This window comes from Dama dama, chromosome 8 (assembly GCF_033118175.1).
Source record: "Dama dama isolate Ldn47 chromosome 8, ASM3311817v1, whole genome shotgun sequence".
Lineage (NCBI taxonomy): Eukaryota > Metazoa > Chordata > Mammalia > Artiodactyla > Cervidae > Dama > Dama dama.
In genome coordinates this window covers 36,941,629-36,959,321 of record NC_083688.1, presented here as the reverse complement: position 1 = coordinate 36,959,321, position 17,693 = coordinate 36,941,629, and the positions used below count along the sequence as shown (strand labels likewise).

Here is a 17,693-nt window from a genome sequence, read left to right as displayed (position 1 = left end):
GAGCACTTCCCATACACAATCCTATAGCAAATGAGGATCTCTTGTCTTCTAGCATTATCACTGAAAGCCCATGCACTGGTACACTCTCTGAACTTAGCCAGTCAACATGGTCCTCTAAACATCACTTCACTGGCACATCTCTGGGACATGTAATGTAGATGAACTTCAGTCTCATTGGTCTTTTTTTTTTTTTTTTTTTTTTTTAGTCAGTTAATATTTAATTTTAATAATACTTGTTATGCTTGAACAGTCAGCAGTGCACAAAGTGAATATTTACACACAGTGTGAACACATGCTTTAAATATGCAGTAGAGGAGGCGGGGCGAATTCACAATTAACAAAGCTAAAAAAAAATCCTTGTTATAAATTACACAAAACATATAAAAATATTTCTCTGAATGCATAGATTAAGACTTTAAACTCACCTACCAGCAAAGTACCCCAGAGGGGACTGGGTTTTGCCAGACCTTCTTTTTGAAGTTGCCTGGCTAAGAGCCAGACAAATACTACAGAGAAGCTACTTTTCCACTGATACACTTCAAGTTTTTCTCATTTTTGTTGTTCCCTGATCAGCCAAGATTTCAGAATAGAAAGTACTGTTTCCTTGAAATGTTCTGGATCTGAAACAAGACTCTGGGTTGTTTTCACATTTTGGCACTTTCAAGAAACAACAACAAGCAACAAGAAAGAGGAAGCCAAAATATTCAAAAGGCTAAACTATCCAAGGAGAATTGCCTTTAAACTATCATCTCTCAGGTTTAAATTCTTTAGTTTTGAATTGTAGTTTGCTGTCCTCCCTAGAAAATGTTGAAAAGCAGAGAGGCAAATATGCCATTTTCAGTTATTGATTATCCATGTAATCTGTTTGAATGTATTAGAAGTTTTAGAAAGAATTTGTGTCCCTGGGGAGTCTACAGCCTCAGGAGTCACTAGAGGAGATATGAATGGCTGGAACTTGTGACAAACCCAAGACTTAGGATTCAGCCAGTGTTGTACGCCAGATCTCAGCCAGTCGTCTGCTCAGCTGAGAAATCGTGCCGAGTTGAACTAAGAATATCAAATATAATTTTAGGTTTCTTCTATCCCATGATATAATAAGCATTGTGTCTGGGAGAGTTCTGAGCACCCAGCTAGAAACAACTTCCGTGGAACAATCAGTAAATAATGTGTTCAAAAGATTGAAAGCATTCTCTCTTCAAAATATTATTTTAGTGTCCTTATGATTTCAGGTTTATTTCCAGTTGTCAGCACTCAGTTGACTGAAAATAAGTTATTGTGCTAAAAATACAGTGCATTTTCAAATTAATGGTATAATTCTGTCCACTTAAATTTTGATAGAAATAAAAATGATACAGATAGCTACTGCATTTTGATCTTATTGAAAATTACAAAATTTTTAAATTATTTCTCTATATAAGTAAATAAATAGTGGTTAACAAATTTAGTAATCAGCCATGTAGGCCTGAGATACATACAGTGTCTCAGCCAGATATTGTTCTTTGCGATCATTCTTTAGGCTCATTGAAGTGTTAAGCAAACTGACTGATATACACTCATATTTCTAAGGAAATATACTTAAGTAATACAGATTTCTAAGCTAAGACGCGGGAAAGAAAAGAAATGAGAGCAGCTTCTTTAGCATTTCCATGAAAACTGTACAATGAGGGCTTTGAAATATAAAAACAGTAGTGCAAGTGAAACTGCATAGAATACAATTGTGATGGGTCAGAAGCCACCTCAGTAGAAATTCTCAGCTAACTGTATCTCTGTTAAGCCTTCCAAAGAGAAGCAGAACACAAGAAAACAAGTATATGTTGCTGGGTACTTTTCTAATACTTTCACAGCCATGCAGATAAGAACTAGGGTTCAAAAGGATGCCTAGGAGTTTGCATCTAAAGAAAATGCTATGCCAGTTGTGTTCCCCTAAGCAAAACAGGAAAGAAACATAATGCATTATAGATTTTTTCTTAACAGGATTGAAATTAAAAATTAATTTCTGGTGGGAGTCATGAACTAAAAATTAAATCAACCAAAATGCCAACCATGCGAGTATACTAGATAATTAAGGTTGTACATCCACAGGCCCAATTTCTCTCTGAAATGTGCAGGCATCAGATCCTAACAGCTTTCCTCTTTTATAACGTATAAATGTATTGATAAAAACATGAGAAGATGTACGTACTTGAAAGAATTTCTTCTAACAAATGCATTTGTTTTGTAGTGATTTGTTTCTATCCCAGTGTTTCTGTTGTTATTTTAACTCATTTGAGGGAGATGTAAAGATAATTTCTATTATGCAGTGGGAGTGTCAGAGCATTTGGTTCATTTAGATCAATGACAAGATTCCTAAAGGGAGAGTTTAATTCAGCGGCTCCTGAAGCATGAAATTTCACTGTCTCCCATCCTCCACCAGCTTGGTCTCACTCATCTGTCTCCATCCTGCTGTGCTGCTTCCGTGACCCCATGTCCTTGTGCAAATGTTTGTCTCGTCTGTCTGATCTTGTGTCTGTCTTGTCCAGTTTTCCCTGCAGTTTCTTCCTGTGTGTCTGTTTGTAGATGAAGGGGCTGAGGATCAAGTGGGTCCTCTACACAGGTTCCCCAGCCACGAACCTGCCACCAGCGGGGAGAGGCGTAGACTCCTAGCCCCCTCCATCTCGGTGTCTGTGCCTGATGATGACCCTTCCAATTCCGATGAGGAGTACTATGAGCATCCTTTGTTCAGCTCACAATGGACTGCCTCTAGTGTGCTCCCCAGTGTCCCAGCGCAGAGTGCAGAGGCCCACTTAGGCCAGGAGAAAGGTGAACCAAGCATGGTCCCCTTTAGCTCCTCCTCCCCAGCCTGCAGCTTTGACCACGTGCATCACGTTGAGTGTGCCTCCATGTGCGGGTGGGAGGGGCAGGAGCCTGTTTTTTCCATATGAAAGTGAAGTCCCTATATCACTCATGTGCATCCAAATGCCTCAACAATTTATATGGAAGAAGTCTGATTTAAGACATGTGAGTGCTTCTTTTTTTTCTTCACAGCTTCTGAGAAGGAAGCAAAAAAAGTTCAAACAAAGTATGACTTCTTTCTACCCCTTGCAAATATATCAATAGGGAAAGAATGTATCTTCTTACCCAAACCAAAGAAGATGACCCTTAATATAATTTTTCCATATTACTAGACCAGACTTAGAGAGTTAGGTTTCTATTTAGTGCCATGTTAATGTGATAGCCCCTTAAAAGAGAAATAATTGTTTAGGGTAGAATAAAGGTTATGGAATGAACTTATTTCTCCAAATCACTTAAACGTCTACAAAAATTATAGAGGCTTCCTCAGGTGACTAAATCTTGGTTCAGATAAGTAGAAGTGGGCTAAAATGAAGGAAATGCCCCCAAAGCTTTTGTCATTCCAGTCTTTTTGAAGGTGGAGACCTTGTGGATAGTTGGCTGTGGGGAGGATAAAATAAGTGGACAGTGTGCCACAATTTATCCCATTCTAACAAGGTAGTGTTATAAAGAAAAAATAGGGCTAATTTTTTTTGCTTAGGTGAATGTCATTTTGAAATGGGGAAAAAAAAACCTTGCTTAAGTGAAGAGTATAATTTTGTATGGCATAATATTTAATGTAAAGGCAGATAGTTCCAAGGCAAGAGCACCAATGGTTCAGACATTGTGATAGAAAAATACAATGCATATTGAGTAAAATTAAATGAACTTAAAATAATTAAGAAAAATATGTGAATTTTGAATAAAGAACAGGTGTGGAAATAAACATGATTTATACAAAATGAGAAACTGGAAAGCTAAAAATGTACATGGATTTAGAAAACATGTAAATTAAATTGATTTCATCCAATAAGGTGATATTAGTAAAGTAGCTATATTAAAAGTCTCTTAGCTTTAATCAAAATCTTTAATTCTATGGCATTGTCAAAATTGCCTTAATAATAAGTTAGAATCTGAATTATTAAAATGTTACTGACATAGTTAAATTACAAAAATTAAAGTGTATGTTAAATGTGAAAAAAATAGTAGCAGTCCTCTTTTTTCCCCATAAGGGCTTTAATGTTTCTCAAAAAATTTCTCTCCTTTCCATCTATAGTTTTTCTCACAGATCCATTTAAACAATGTATGATTGTTCATAGGAATTTCAAAAGAATCATTCATTTGAAGAACTATAAGACAGCTTATATATTTCCCTCTAATTTCTTAAGCAATAAAATGGGATTTATTTTACTGATATTTGAAGTGTTAAGTGAGAAACAAATAAACAGCATAATTCATGGCCTTTCATAAACTTGTTACATTTTAATTGTTAATATTTTTCTGTGTGATATACATCTTTGGGAAGGATATTTTGGCAGTTTTTTTGCCACTCGGCTATCTTTCCTTGGTGGTTTTGTTTTGAATTGCAGAAATGAAACTTTATAAGATGCACATTTTCTTTCTTTAGTGTCAAAGAGAACTATACAAGAACTATATTACTGATATTTCAGTGGTTTGAACAATATGATAATAGCCGTGTCCCAGAGGTAGACTTTTCTAAATAGCAGTGAAATTAACTTTTACCTGGACCTTGTTTTTCAAAATATTTTACTTACTTCTTACATTCTCCAATTTTTTACATTGGAGAATTTTTACATTCTCCAATCATATAATGCAATGAAAGTAAAATTAATTGAGTTAGGTAGTCTTTGGCCTTAAAAAAAAACTAAATAAAGCATGTCTTAAAGAGTTTTGATGGGTTTCATGATAAAGTTGATAATAAAGTGGTTGATTGGATATTATTTTGAGGCCAGGCTTTTTACTCCCAAAGATCCCTTCAGTGAAGTTGGCATGTTTTAAATTAAGTAATCAGGAATTCGTATGTAGGGGCTTCCTGCATTGGAGAAAACAGCACGTGACTTACAAACTTAAAGGTTTGTTGCAGCACATCAATGCATCTATCTTTTCACAACCATCTGTTATCTGGCAGCGCCATCTCTTATTTCCAGCCAGCTTTCCACATTGTGTGCAACTTACTGTCATTTCCACTAAGGGTAATAGAGCAATAAAACCCTTTCAGCTCTCAAGTTTTAAAATAAAGAGCCTTTTAATGAGACTTTAAAAGGCATCATTATTAGCCGATTATATTTACTGATTTTCCAAGCAATACATAATGTCCATTGAGTTAGGATATTAATTCGTTCATCCAAACGGTAAAAGAGGTTCTTGTGAGGTCAATACAATAGAGCTGAAAGTGTTCCTTGAATAATATTTCTGTTGTTCCATGTATGTTTCTATGGTCATGATGTCAACATCTTTTTCATCCCTAAGAAGAAGAAACGCTAGAAAGTCCAGTGGCTGAGGAAGAGAAACCTGCCACTCTTCCTGAGAAAGAGTGTGGGGCTGCCAAGGTCTCAGATCAGCCCACGGGCCTCAGTGAGGGCCAAGTGGAGTCTAGTGCGGAGGCCCAAGTAGTTCCTGCAGACAACGCCCCGGCAGGGGTCCCACAGGAGACTGGTGTAAAAGAGGTCACGGTCACCGAGGTGTCTCCAGCAGTAAAAACCCCTTCCTCTGCCGGGGAAGGTGTGTCTCTCTTAGGATTTGCATGTCTTTTGTTGCAAGTGATCTCTCCAGCAGCTTACCAGTCTGACGCCTTTCCAATGCTATTCCATCGCTGGGTCGTCTCATGATACCGAGACCCCTGTGTGAGACTTAAAGAGCAAAGAGTGTGGCTTGTGCAGGTGCTGTGTGGCAACCTGGTTTTCCACTGTTGCAGCTGATTCCTGGTTTTACTTTGCCATGATACAATACGCTTTGCAGCCAGGCTGATGATGCTATGTGAGCTTTTTTTCCGCCCCTGCCCCTCCTCATCTCAAATGTTTGCCAGTCACATTGCTAATACATGTATATTTTTATTTTTATTTGGGGGGACAGCAATTCATATGCTTTTCTTTCAAATCGTAGAGGTGGATTTTGGCACATTATTACAGGCTTCAATGGTAGAATGGTTTTCGTTTGCAACCGCAATGTGCTATATTTTTTTTTACGCTTCAGTGAATACTGGTTTGGTTTCCTCAAAAGCACCTGCTGATGCTTCTCATATCATTTCCTTTCCATGGCAACCAACCCCTTTGATCATCACCATTTCTCTTAAGTTTTCATTCATCTAAACTTTACTAGAGAATTCATAAAGTATGTATTTTCTATTGTGACAACAAGACACACAAGTATTTAAGTTAACGATGATCCATACACTTGCCCTTCAACAGAGAACTGAATTTTATTATTTTCCCCAAATCTTCTCCAGACAATTACATTTGTCCTTAGTGACCACAATGAAATAACTTTGGCTGTAAAATACAAGTGACACTCTGAAGCCTTTTGAATTGGTGAACAAATAAAAATTACAAAGACTCATTTAGTCTTTGTGAAGCATCTCTAAAGCCAATATTGGTCAGTGCTTCACCTGTTGGTCACATTCCAGGAAATGAGGTCATGACCAAGGAAAAAAAGACATTTTAATAGTTGACTCTTATTAAAATTTTGTTACTCATGTAACTTCCCAGTATTAACAGTATAATTCAGATTTTCTTACATCTGTCATACAGACTAAGTATTGATTAGGACTTAGGAATTTTGATACATGGTAGAAATTATCTTGTTAATATTTAGGTCACATCAAACAAAGTCAGTAGCAATTATTTATTTGTATTACCGAAATTTAATCTTAGATGACCTCTAAAAATTTATTCTAGGAACATTGCAATGCCACCAAAACTGGTCTTGGCATTTCTTGGTCAAGTTAGCTGAAATTATTTAACACATATTATTATAAATTAATTGGCCTTCTGCCTATGGGCTACCAATTCACTTTTCAATGAGAAAAGAAAAAGTTTGGCTGAAACCAATTCTTTTCCATATTAAGATTATAGATTATATAGATTATCTTGTACCCTAATGTTACTACTTATTAAATTTTCTTTAATTTTTAGTTTTTATCTGTAGAAGGTACATGACATTTTTTTCTACTATAGTACACATCATGTACTGTTTAGAGAGACAAAACAAACAAAGGAAAAAAGAGTATTCAAAATATACTCTTATTTCAATTTCTGTACATATTAATTCACAGTGGGAGTTTATTTTAGCAGTCATACAAATATATCTCAGTCCTGACATTTTCATTTTGATTTTTAAATGAATAGCATGCTTGCATGTTTCATAGTTTTTCTTTCAAGCCTACCATTCATTTGCCATTTCAAAAGATAATTTTAAGCTTACTGCCTGAAAGCTCTTGCCTATTATATGTTTAAAAATCAACCCAATTACTTCAGGTTTACTTACAGCCTCGAAGATGGAGTTTCATGATCAACAGGAATTGACTCCCTCTCCAGCCGAGCCATTAGACAAGAAGGAAAAGGAACCAGAGACAGAAAGTAAGCCTGGTGAAGACCTTAAGCATGCTGCCTTAGTTTCTCAGCTGGAAACAACTAAAACTTCCCCTGATAAAAAGGACGTACAAGGCCCAGAAGAAGAAAAAGCACCCCCCACTCTGTTTGGGCACACTCTTGGTGCCAGCCTAGAAGATACAAAACCCAAGACAGAACCAAGCCTAGTGGTACCTGATATTGGCCTTCCTGCAGAGCCCACAGCTGCAAAAGAGCAAAAGGACTGGTTCATCCAAATGCCAACGGAAGCCAAAAAGGACGAGTGGGGTTTAGTTGCTCCCGTATCTCCTGGCCCCCTAACACCCATGAAGGAAAAAGATGTACTTGAGGATATCCCAAAATGGGAAGGGAAACAATTTGATTCTCCCATGCCGAGTCCCTTTCAGGGTGGAAGCTTCACTCTTCCTTTTGACATCTCAAAGACTGAAATAGTTGCAGCAGCATCACCCTTTGCTCCCGCCCTGTTACAGCCAGATGACCAAAAATCTCTGGAAGAAACTGGTAGCCCAGCAACTGCCAAAGATAGTTCTAAAGTTGAAGAGCCCCAGAAGGATCAACCTGACAAAATAGCAGAAGCACCAGCCTCAGAGGCAGTTGCTGCACCCAAAGATGCTCACGTTTCAATTGTGGAAGAGTGTGTCCCAGAGAAAGTTTCAGAAGAAGAGAAAGGGATGATAAAGGAAGAAAGTATGCAGATCAAAGAGACTCCCACCCTCAGCGGACAAGAATCTACACTTGTTGAAAAGGAACCTCACCTAAAACTTGAAGAAAAAACAACCATTTCTGACAAAGAACCCATGCCAAAAGAGAGCGAACCCCCAAAACTGACAGATGAAGAAACAAATATCATTCATCCTTCCACAGAACACACTTACTCCAAAAAAGAAGAGAAGGGCCAGGAGCCTCCCACGGATATAGTAAAACAGGACTCATTCCCTGTAAGTTTGGAGCAAGCAGTTACTGATTCAGCCGTGACCACTCAGACACCGGAAAAAGTCATGACGGAACCAACCATACTAAGTGAAAAGACTGCCACCCAGGAGCTCTTTGAGGAAAAAGTTGCTGACAAAGATCATGAGGTAGACGGAGTTGGAGCTGTAACATCAGCTGAGCTCGACGTGGCATTTTATGAAGACAAGTCAGGAATGTCCAAGTACTTTGAAACATCCGCCTTGAAAGAAGAAGTGACCAAAAGCATCCAGCCAGGCAGTGATTACTATGAACTAAGTGACACCAGAGAAAGTGCCCAAGAGGCTTTCGATGCTGTATCTCCCGTGCATAAAGATGGTGACAAGGCACTCCCAGAAGAAGAACCCCAGCCCAGGGCTCCGGCGCAAGAAGCAGGGTATAGCACTCTTGCACAGAGTCATCCGTCTGACTTACCGGAAGAACCCAGTTCTCCTCAAGAAAGAATGTTCACTATTGATCCAAAAGTGTACGGAGAGAAAAGAGATCTCCACAGTAAGAATAAGGATGATCTGACGCTAAGCAGGAGTTTAGGACTTGGTGGTAGGTCTGCAATAGAACAAAGAAGCATGTCCATCAATTTGCCCATGTCTTGCCTGGATTCCATAGCCCTTGGGTTTAACTTCGGTCGAGGGCATGATCTTTCTCCCCTGGCTTCTGACATTCTCACCAACACTAGTGGAAGTATGGATGAAGGAGATGATTACCTTCCAGCCACAACACCTGCCATGGACAAAGCCCCTTGCTTCCCAACTGAAAGCAAAGAAGAAAAAGAACAGGTAAAGGAAGAAAAAGATACTGGGGAGGAAAATGCCCGAGTCGAGACATCATGTGAGTCGCCTTTCCTAGCCAAAGATTATTACAAAAATGGTACTGTCATGGCTCCTGACTTGCCTGAAATGCTAGACCTGGCAGGCACTCGGTCAAGATTAGCTTCCGTGAGCGCAGACACTGAGGTTGCCAGGAGAAAATCAGTCCCATCGGAGACTGTGGTGGAGGAGAGTAGCACTGGCTTGCCCCCTGTCACTGATGAAAACCACATCATCGTGAAAACCGACAGTCAACTCGACGACCTGGGCTACTGTGTGTTCAATAAATACACAGTCCCCCTCCCATCACCTGTTCAAGACAGTGAGAATTTATCTGGGGAGAGTGGGTCCTTTTATGAAGGCACTGATGATAAAGCACGAAGAGATTTAGCCACTGATCTTTCATTAATTGAAGTCAAACTGGCAGCTGCCGGAAGAGTAAAAGATGAAGTCAGTGCTGAGAAGGAAACATCCCCACCTATCTCTGGTGACAGAGCAGGACTGAGTAGGGAGTTTGATCAGGAGAAGAAGGCGAATGATAAGCTGGATACTGTCCTAGAGAAAAGTGAAGAACATGCTGATTCAAAAGAGCACACCAAGGAAACAGAAGAGGCTGGTGATGAAGCCGAAACTCTTGGATTAGGAGTGACCGAGGAGCAAGCTACAGCCAGAGAACCGACAGTCTCTAAAGATGCATCACCTCTCGTGGCCGAGAAAGCAGAGAAAGGTCTCAGTTCAGTGCCAGAGGGAGCTGAGGTAGAACCGTCCAAAAAAGCTGAAGCAGAACTGGATTTGGCTGTGAAGAAAGCCGAACAAGGTCAGTTAGATATTAAAATCAGTGACTTTGGACAGATGGCCTCAGGGCTACATGTCGATGCTGGCAAGGCAGCAGAGCTTAAACTTGAGGCTCCCCAGGACCTTGCCCCCTCAGCCACAGCCCCTCAGGAGGTAGATGCATTTATGGGTGTTGAGTCCAGCCACGTGAAGGAAGGCACCAAAGTTAGTGAAACAGAAGTCAAGGAGAAGGTGGCTAAGCCTGACTTGGTGCACCAGGAGGCTGTGGACAAAGAAGAATCCTACGAGTCCAGCGGTGAGCATGAAAGCCTCACCATGGAGTCCTTGAAAGCCGATGAGGGCAAGAAGGAAACTTCCCCAGAATCTTCTCTAATTCAAGACGAGATTGCCATCAAATTGTCTGTGGAAATACCCTGTGCACCTGTGGTTTCAGAGGTTGATGTAGCCGCAGATGAGAGAGCTGATGTCCAGATGGAATTTATTCAGCTGCCAAAAGAAGAAAGCCAAGAGACCCCGGATATTTCCATCACGCCCTCCGATGTTACCGAGCAGTTGCCTGAAGCCGCCAGAGCTGAACCAGCAGAGGCTCAGAGCGAGGAAGAAGAGATCGAAGCCCGGGGAGAGTATGACAAGCTGCTCTTCCGCTCAGACACCCTTCAGATTACTGACCTGGGTGCCCCAGCTGTCAGGGAGGAGTTTGTGGAGACCTGTCCCGGTGAGCACAAAGGAGTGATTGAGTCTGTAGTAACCATCGAGGACGACTTCATCACCGTCGTGCAAACCACAACTGATGAAGGGGAGTCAGGTTCCCACAGTGTGCGTTTTGCAGCCCTCGAGCAGCCCGAGGTGGAAAGGAGACCATCACCCCATGCTGGAGAAGAACTTGAACCAGAAGAGGCAGCTGAAGCCCAGGCTGAACCCAAGGATGGTTCCCCAGAGGCTCCAGCTTCCCCTGAGAGAGAAGAGGTTGGACTCTCAGAATATAAGACAGAGACCTATGAGGATTACAAAGATGAGACCACCATTGATGACTCCATCATGGATGCTGACAGCCTCTGGGTGGACACTCAAGGTGTGCATTATATTTTTCAATTTTCTACTCCCAAATAAAATCCAGTATCCTAGTGGGAAAACTTTTTTTTTTTTTCATTTTAGACATTTTAAAATGTCCCTTTATCTCTTTATTTTGCATTTTGTTAGACAGATGGAGGATTTTGTACATTTGTTACTAATGTTGTCGTTGTTGTTGTTGTCATGGTTTGCTCTGATCCACAGATGATGATAGAAGCATCATGACAGAACAGTTAGAAACTATCCCTAAAGAGGAGAAAGCTGAAAAGGAAGCTCGGAGATCATCTCTTGAGAAACATAGAAAAGAAAAGCCTTTTAAAACCGGGAGAGGCAGAATTTCCACTCCTGAAAGAAAAATAGCTAAAAAGGAACCTAGCACAGTCTCCAGAGATGAAGTGAGAAGGAAAAAAGGTTCATTTCACAATCACTTCTTTATAAATGTTTTTGAAGTAATTCATTATTACTCTTTTGTAGAAGAAAACTGCCTAACCGTGGTAACTAATTATTGATGAAATTTCGTTTGGTTTTGCTCCAAGTGTATATTTTTCTCCTGATGGTATGCTTTCTGTGTTTTCTTATTCATAGCAGTTTATAAGAAGGCTGAACTTGCTAAAAAAACAGAAGTTCAGGCCCACTCTCCCTCCAGGAAATTCATTTTAAAACCTGCTATCAAATATACTAGACCAACTCATCTCTCCTGTGTTAAGCGGAAAACGACAGGTGACTGTTCACTTCTGCAATGTGGCTGGCAAACATAGACATGTTTTTTTTTTTTTTTTTATCTCATTACCTTAGCAGCTTCATTTTGTTTTTCTTCCGAGAATCTCAGCAGTCATGAACAATTTCGCTATTAAGTGTCTTGTATCATTACTCTTTTTTTATCCCTTCCCTACAGAAGAGGTCATGACCATCTGTTTCTTTGTCATGCTGAGACTTAACAGTGATTGTATCTTGGCATTGTGCTCTAGTGTCACGTTCTGGGGATTCCTGTTTTCATTCTGTGTGTTTGGTTAGACGATGGCGATGAATATAACCGTGGTATGCATTCTCATTATTTTGCTTATTTATCTCCCTCATGCTTAAACCCATACGTATTTGTCCTGGTTTCTATATTGTTACTGCCAAATCTGTTACTGATGTTGATGGATTTACTGAGGACCACCAAGAATGCATAGGGATTTTGAGATGGAGAATGAGAAGCAAATCTGGGATAAAATTGTGGTTGAAAAATTCCTTTGCTTTCGGATGAAAGAAAAAAAAAAGGAAAAAGAAACTGTCTGGTAATCCCATCAGAGTTTATTTTTCATATCCAAAATTAGCTAGGCTTTCTGACAATACTGCATCTCTTGGTTGACATTTTGTCCTTGGAATTTTCTTAAAATGTGTTGGATTCAAAATACTAAATTTCCCCCTATAATGTAGTATTCAGAAATTTAATAAATTTAATAAACCCCTTCCTCCAAATATCTTAGAATTTAGGTTTATTTCTATCTTGCTGTCTTCTTATTGTTCTGTCGTCTTCAAATGTACTTTGTTTTTACTATTTAAATAAGCAGTGGAATAAGGAGTGAAACATGTTACAAATCATAATAAAAGCCCCTATGTAATATCTATAATGCAAACTCTATTCCTCAATTTCAGTGCAAAGTATGTATTATATTAGGATACTCTTAATTATATTTTATTTTAGTATTGATTAAATGGCACACTTGCAAAGGAAGGTATCAGAGCTTAAGTCAGAAAGCAATATTTTTCATTCCATTATATACAAATCAGAAGTGCCTTTACATGAATCTTTGCATGGCTTTAAAGGGTTAGCAGCAGCATTAACCCTTGTAAGAAGAAGAATATCAAGGCATTGATGTTTTGTGATAGCCACTGAAGATTTCAAGTATTTTTAATTTGTGTTCTTCATATAGGAAGTATCTCATGTGCTTCCTTCAAGAACTAGTATATAAGGCAAGATTTGAAAGTAGATGGTTTATAATTATACACAAACCTTGATGATGAAGGTTTAGAATGAGGAAGTAAGTTAAGAATTATGAATCAACATGACATCTCTAAATTTTATATCTCACTTAGTACATTTTCATTAAACTTGGAATTTTTCTATTTTTAAAAATGCTTCCACAGGCAGAATCTCTTGGCTTGGGTGTAAAAATCCCATATGCCATCTGAAAAGATGAAAATTATATTAGGATTGTATAATTTCAGAGGAAGTGTCAAATGGTTTGATGAAGTACCCACATGTCATTGGTGTTCAATTTGCCACACTGAGAGTAACTTGCCTTTTTACTTCATTCATTAAAGGAAATTTAAGACCTTTGGACTAAGTTAGGATCTTGCTCTTTTTTATTCAGATATTAAGATACTCAAACAAAAAGCATTTACCAAACAAGTGCTGCTGACTTAAACCAAAGCATATATGTCACACAAACGTGAGCTATATTATAGAAATAGTAAAGAGCCATAATTTGCACTGCTTCTTTGGAAAAACAGTTTGAGAATCTGTGAATAATCTTACTAGCCAGTCCTAAATAGCATGGAACATATTGTAGGCCACTATTATTTTTGTGTTAGAACTGCATATGGCATGAGAAACCTTTTTAAAGCTCATTTAGAGTGCTTATAAGGATAAGTACTTTTTCCTGAGGATTTCTCTCTTGCAAAAGAAAATTAGAGCAAACATACCAGCTTTTTATTTTCTAAGCTCAATTGTTAAATAGAGATAGTTTCCCCAAACACAAAGGGTTGTATTCAATTGTGAAAAATAGTTAAGTCAAGTCAGGTAAGCTGTCAACAGAAATTATGCTGGAGATGATGGAGTTTAAAATTGAAACCAGAGGTATAAAACAGCAGCAAGAAAAACAACAGTAACAGATATGGTAATAATTTCATACAGGAAGTGCATGTGTAGAACATGGTCTATTTTATTGAGCTTGAAATTCCTCTCCTGTTTTCTCTTCTTGACAAGCTATTTTTCTTCCCTTCCCTTCTCGTGTGGCACATTTCATGTCGAACAAGTGTGTCTTACTATTATGAAATGCCAGGGGTGCAGAGGAAAAGGGGCTGGCAGACTGTAATAGTTTAAAATATAAAATGCAGAAATATGCCAGTGGCTACATAAAGAAGGTTGGGGAATCTCTGTGAGTATTCTTATGTGATGCCCACCCTAGAAACCAAACACGCCCCTTTTCCTTAAATTCTGCAGCATTCGGATAACTGTCCTGCGATCTCCATTCTAAAGTATCGATAGTAATCTAAGGGTAACAGAAACTTCCTGGTAACAGAAAATCACTTGGTGTGCTTATCTGTGCTTTGGTAAACACTGGGTTATAGTCATTAGCACACTGTGTAGTGGGGGCCACGTGCTGTAATGTTATTATTCAGATTTCGTCAGTTACTGAATTTGAGTCTCAGTGTAAACAAAATGCACTTAACATTAGTCTGTTGACAGAACTGAATATCCAAAAGGTATGAAAAATTCATGTATGTGGTTTTAGCCGCTAAGTGTGGGGTTGTTTGTGTTTCCTCTTTCAACAGCAGCGGGCGCTGAATCAGCTCAGGCTCCCAGTGTATTTAAACAGGCAAAGGACAAAGTCTCTGTGAGTAAAATACCTCTTTCCTTGTTCTTTTTTTGAAGTTCCCTTTGGTATTAGTGGCAGTGTCTTAATAATTTTAGATACAGTTTAGACTTTAGACATCTGCTCTTTTAAATCATTTGCTCACCCAGCATGATTCTCGGTGGCATTTGAGCATGTCCTGGTATTTTCTGGAATGTGATGGTAGCTGGTGAGGGCAGAGCTGGGATGCAGGCTGCCTCTGTTGTTAGTAAGAAGAAACATACGAAACACCACAATGATCTGGAGAAAAGTGGAAGAACTCAATTCATTTGCTTTTCATAGAATCCAGATAAACCACTGTAATCAACACTACAATGTATTTTACAGCACTTTTTCATTGTTATTATACATTAAGAATATGAGAATTTTAAACAATGTAGATAAGTAAAAGTAAGTAAAAATACATTATTATCTCCTTATCTAAAGATAACTGCAGTTACCATTTTGATGCAAGATATTAATTTTTCTACACATTTATAGGTTTAATAACAAAGATGGAAGATGCGAATCAGTTTTTTAATTATTCACTAAAAATTTTCTATGTCATTAAACATTCTCGTACATTTTAATGACTATATAATGTTGTATTTTATATTTTTACAGTGATATGCTTTATCAATTTCCTGTTATTTTGTATTCAAACAGTTTTCTGTTATTTTAGTGGTATTACTGTAGAAATCTGTTTTGGCTGAATGTGTCCATATACATTTCCTTGGTAGTTTTCTAATAGCAAAATCATTGTTTCAAGAAGAAAGTCTGCAGAATTGCCTTGTAGAAAGGTTCTAGACTTACATGTACTCCAGCTGTATATGAACATGCTTGTATTCATTATTACTAGATATTGCTTTTTCTTTATTTAACAAGTGATAGAGATGAAATATTTTGTTGTTTTAATTTGGTTGTATTAATGATGTTTAGCTTCTTTCATATTTATAAATCTTTTATATTTCTTATTTTGCAAATTTATTTTTTATATTATTAACCATGCTTTTTAAACTTTCAAAAGACCACAGAGAATACAAAGTGTTTTCTTCTTTCTTACTGAAAGGAAAAAAGGAATCTAATGAAATTTTAAAATTATGACAAATAATTTGAATGATATCACAATGTTCTGGGTCATAGCCATAATATATGACATGTAAATCACAATTCTTCGTTTAGCTTTCTAAAACCTAATAAAATTTTGAACTTCTACTTTTTATTTATTGTGAAAGACAAGAATTCATTTCAATGACAGCAGAACCTTTTATATCATCTTGAAGCCACGAGCTTTATGTTGGTTAAAAAATTATTTGTATATCTGATTATTGTATAAATGTTTTCAGACATATTACTGAACATAAGGCAATGCATCTATTGCATTGGTAATTTTATTTGACCGTGCTGTTATTTCAAGATTTATATCTCTTTACCTTCTGTTTCTAATGGAGAAGTAGTGTATTGTGTTGGTTAAGAGCAGGGCTATGAAACAAACCAGATCTAAGTTTTGAACATTTATTAACTGTATATAACCTTTTTCTTCCTGTGTCTTAATTTACCAAAAATAAGGAGAAGAGTAAAAATTCCTATATAATAAGCACTCTATAGTGCTTAGAACATAGTATTTATTCAATAAATAGCAGTAGTTATTATTATTTTAAAAGTAGAACTCTTTAGGACCAGATACAGAAAGTAAGTCTGAGTTTTCTCCTGATTATAAAAGATAATTTTTAAGTATACCCTGTTTGCAAAAGCTTTAAGAAATTTTCAAGTCCCTTGGTTTTATTTTGGTTTGACTTCCTTTTCATTCAGTTTTTAAAACCCCTTAATACTTATATTTTACATTTTCAAATAAAACATGTATTAAAAACAGATTGTGTTTAAGAATTAGAAATTCAGACTATCAGTAGGTACGAAACAGTTATTTGAGTCAAAACAACTGATGAAGGAAATGAATACTTACTACCTTGTTATCCATTAAAAAGAATTGAAATAAAGTCATGTTCAGAATATATTTTTTTCTCTTTCAAGTTTAAAAGTAAAAATGAAAATTCAAAAGAACTAATTAGCATAGAAAAGCAACAGTCAGGATTTTTTTTTTTTATATGAAAGCTTAACCTTTGTTAGAATTACTGGTCTTAACATCTAACTAGAAAATCAACCATCAAAATCAAGGATCCTACTCAATTTAGTAAGAATTTGCATTCCAGTGAGGCTGTAAACGTAGCATATTCTGTGCAATAGCTTTCTTTTGATTTCATAATGTAATGGTCAACAACTATCACAGTTTATGCAAAGAACATAAAAATGCTCCAGTCATTACCCACTTACGTGCTGTGTTGCTTCCAAGACTGTCTGGTAATTCAAATTATTTTCATAAATGTGTTTAAACAAGAATTAGCATTCAGTGCCCACACTTGTACAGAAACCAAACAAAACCTAACTTTTTTCCTTGTAAATACCCATCTCAATCTTCTGACAGAGATTAGACCACCATTCTTTTTCTAATTTATTCTCTTTTTCCTTATAACTTCATCCTCTTCCTATAGTTTCCTAAAATCCCAAGATTAACTCTTATATACCTCTGATAGTCACTGTATCTATCAGAATTTTCTCTCCGATTTTTCAATTGATCTTTATTGTGAACCTGATCTATCAATATAATCTTTCATTTCATTTGAGTTTGTTTGTTTGTTTGTTCATTTTATTTGTTTTTTTATCTAGCATGAGATTAGTAGATGTCTTTCATCATTTAAACCAATCCAGTTACTTCACTTTTCTTTCCTATACCACACTTTTGAAACTAGTTTATTTGTGGATAATGTCAATCAAAAAAGAATGACTTAAAAAAAAAAAAAAAAGAATGACTTACACTGACCCAGTTACGCTTCCCACTTAAGGTGCTGGGTCTGTAAAACAAGAAGTGATTTGTGCAATCTGTGAATACTTATGCCTATGTCAAAGTGGTTCCGAAGGTTAAAACTTGAGATTAGAAACGTTAGTTTTAATTACTATTATTGTAACAGCTAAATAAT

General features: G+C 37.3%; 1 protein-coding gene across 8 annotated transcripts in view; it reads left to right on the top strand.

Annotated features, from left to right (window-relative positions):
* The window catches only part of MAP2 (microtubule associated protein 2), a 288,854-nt gene that overhangs the window by 242,596 nt on the left and 28,565 nt on the right, over positions 1-17,693 (top strand). For 4 of the 8 annotated variants that reach the window (XM_061148873.1, XM_061148872.1, XM_061148871.1 and 1 more), the window contains exon 8: positions 14,600-14,661. In XM_061148873.1, the coding sequence (XP_061004856.1) occupies positions 14,600-14,661 (62 nt within the window). Of the gene's footprint in view, positions 1-5,301; positions 5,551-7,301; positions 11,058-11,260; positions 11,468-11,641; positions 11,777-14,599; positions 14,662-17,693 lie in introns of all 8 variants that reach the window. The other 4 variants (XM_061148868.1, XM_061148867.1, XM_061148865.1 and 1 more) reach the window with 3 other exon arrangements.